The following is a 3,002-nucleotide window of genomic DNA, read 5'->3' as shown; positions in this document are numbered from 1 at the left end:
TCCAAGACTACCAGCCCAGAAATGGTCTCACCCACAAGGGGCCTCTCCCCTTGATCACTAATTGAGGAAATGCCCCACAGCTGGATCTCATGGGGGCATTTCCCCAACTAAAGCTCCTTTCTCTGTGCTATCTCCAGCTGTGTCAAGTGGACACAAAGCTAGCCAGTACAACGGTCAACGGTGGGGTGGAAATCATAGGTCACGGTTAAGTAATTTTTACAACAGACTTTGGACTACATAAACCTATAACAGATCTCTTAATCAAAGCTCTCTCCTCAAGGATTATACATTCATGTAGAATAGTAGACACAAAGACTGTAAGAGGCAGAAGTGATGGATAACATCAAGGAAATTGTTTTCCATTTACAATAAAAATAATGCATATATGAATTCACAGAGAACATGGCCATATGCACAAGACCTGAACAAATTCTGATAGACAGATCCTAATAGACAGCCAAGAAGAAGAACCCTAATCAACAAGCTTTCTAAAGTGGACAAACAATGTCAAAGGAAAAGTCAGTTTCTCCAAATGTGCTCTTAATGGGGAATAACCACATTTGAGGACAGCCCCCACATTCATTGGTAGGGAAAATTACTAGTACATTCTTTGGCAGCATCACCTGTCCAAAAAACAAACAAACAAAAGCTGATGTCCTATTAGTAAAAGGCAAGAAGTAGAAGGTGGGAATTTCAGTAGAAAGACTGAAACTCTGTTAGATAGCCAGAAGTCAGAGAATCAACCCCGACTCTGAGGAATTTGGATACATAAAACTCAGGAGAGGTAATTAGCCATGTGACAGACATAGAATAGTTCAAACTGTTTAAGTTAAAAGTTAGTTGGACAACAAGCCAAGCTTATGGCCTAGGCATTTATTCATACATAAATAAACTTTCAAGTCATTTTGGGGGAAGTGGGGTGTGAGTGGAAAGGCCCAGGATTACTCACATCATTAGATAGACAATAGAAAAATACACACACCATTAGATAGCCTAAAATTTTTTTTATATACCTTATACTTCATTTTTGTGAGTAAATGTGTGTGTGTGTGTGTGTGTGTGTATCACTTATTTATCTTAAATTTTGGTTTCATGGATTAGGGTCTCTGTATTTCCTGTGTTGGGAGATAAAGAGAGAGGAAGTGTATAATTTGTGAGGATGGGAGAAAATAATAACAGAGAAGAGTACATGGTGTGAAAATGAGGAAGGGAGTACAATTGGGTAGGAATGGAGAAAAATGTGAACACAGGTGGTTGAAACTCACATAGAAAGTGAGTTTTCATCATATTAGTGATCATTGTACATATTTAAAACCTCAAAGAATTAATAACAATAAATAATTTAAAATTATATAAAGGGTTACTTGACAGTTAAATGTTATCAAAATATGAGCACAAAAGGTTTAACTTTCATTGCCCCAAACATTAATAAAACTGAACAAAAGGCTTACCACTAGGCAAAAAAGACAGAGTAGAAATGAGATCTCAAAACAGTTCATATCTATCTTGACACTATAAAGAAGCTGAATATGCCAGGCTAAACACAACATAGGAAGACATTCTTCATGGATTGCATGTGGGATGAGTAAATAATTATAGTATATAAAATCTTAATTTGCTTCCCTCAACAGATCAGCAGAAGTGTATCGCTTGCCTGATTCAAGAATACCCGAACCCTGAGAGAAACCACTGTCTGCCTAAATCAGTGTCCTTCCTGTCCTTTGAGGATCCCCTGGGCATGGCTCTGGCCTGCATGGCTCTGGGCTTCTCTGTCACCACAGCTGCAGTTTTGGGGATCTTTCTCAAGCATCAAGACTCACCCATCATTAAGGCCAACAACCTTACTCTCAGTTACATCCTGCTGATCTCCCTCCTCCTCTGCTTCCTCTGCTCCTTTTTCTTCATTGGCCACCCAAACACAGTCTCCTGCCTACTGCAACAAATAACGTTTGCACTTGTGTTCACGTTGGCTCTTTCCACTGTTTTGGCCAAAACCATAACTGTAATTCTGGCTTTTAGGGCCCTGAAACCAGGAAGAACAATGAGAAGGTTGTTTGTTGTAGGCATCTACAATGCTGTTATCCCCATCTGTGTCCTGATCCAACTTATTATCTCTGGCATCTGGCTGGCAACCTCACCACCCTATATTGACACAGATGCATACTCTGAACATGCTCACATCATCATTTCATGCAACAAGGGCTCGGTTACTGCATTCTATTGCATGCTGGCCTACTTAGGGACCCTGGCCCTAGGGAGCTTCACTGTGGCTTTCCTGGCAAGGAACCTTCCTGACACATTCAATGAAGCCAAGTTCCTGACATTCAGCATGGTGGTGTTCTGCAGTGTCTGGGTCACCTTTGTCCCTGTCTACCAGAGCACCAAGGCCAAGGCCATGGTGGCTGTAGAGGTCTTCTCCATCTTGGCCTCCAGTGCAGGGTTGCTAGGGTGCATCTTTTTCCCTAAGTGCTACATTATTCTAAGAGAACCTGACAAGAACAATTTGAGATGTTTAAAAAAAAAAAGACAGTGTATAAAAAATGACCATTTTGAATGAATCAACTAAATCTCCCTAATAAAATCAATTAGTGTAGTAAACTGAAATTATTGGCCTATTTCTCATTAGTTTTTATTACATTTCTCTTTAAACAAAAAGTAAATGAGCACCTCACTCTGTCTCATATACAAGCAATTTATTCTGATTAAAAACTATTGCTAAAAACACATTTTAGTAAGTTATAAATGTTACTTATTAATTTGTAGACAATATAAATATTCAAAACTCCATAAATGTCAGGAACTCAGATAAATAATACATGAACTAAGGATATTTCTATTTTGGATAATAGGACTTTGTGTGATTGTTTAGATCTTCTATGGGACAGATATAGAATTGGCTCTCTGGCAAAGGAGGCTTGAACAATTGTATAGCTACTCTGGAAATCAGTGCGTAAACTCTCAGAGAAGTAAAAATAAATCTACCATATGAGCCTGCTCTACCA

General features: G+C 39.0%; 1 protein-coding gene across 1 annotated transcript in view; it reads left to right on the top strand.

The window, feature by feature from the left end:
• The window catches only part of LOC110339166 (vomeronasal type-2 receptor 116-like), a 76,386-nt gene extending 73,829 nt beyond the window's left edge, over positions 1-2,557 (top strand). Inside the window, 1 exon segment of the mRNA XM_021222699.1 lies at positions 1,632-2,557. Within this exon segment, the coding sequence (XP_021078358.1) occupies positions 1,632-2,557 (926 nt within the window).
• The last annotated feature ends 445 nt before the right edge of the window (positions 2,558-3,002 follow it).

Source organism: Mus pahari, chromosome 23, assembly GCF_900095145.1.
Source record: "Mus pahari chromosome 23, PAHARI_EIJ_v1.1, whole genome shotgun sequence".
Lineage (NCBI taxonomy): Eukaryota > Metazoa > Chordata > Mammalia > Rodentia > Muridae > Mus > Mus pahari.
Note: the sequence above shows the minus strand (reverse complement) of the source record. Positions and strands in the feature narration are given on the sequence as shown.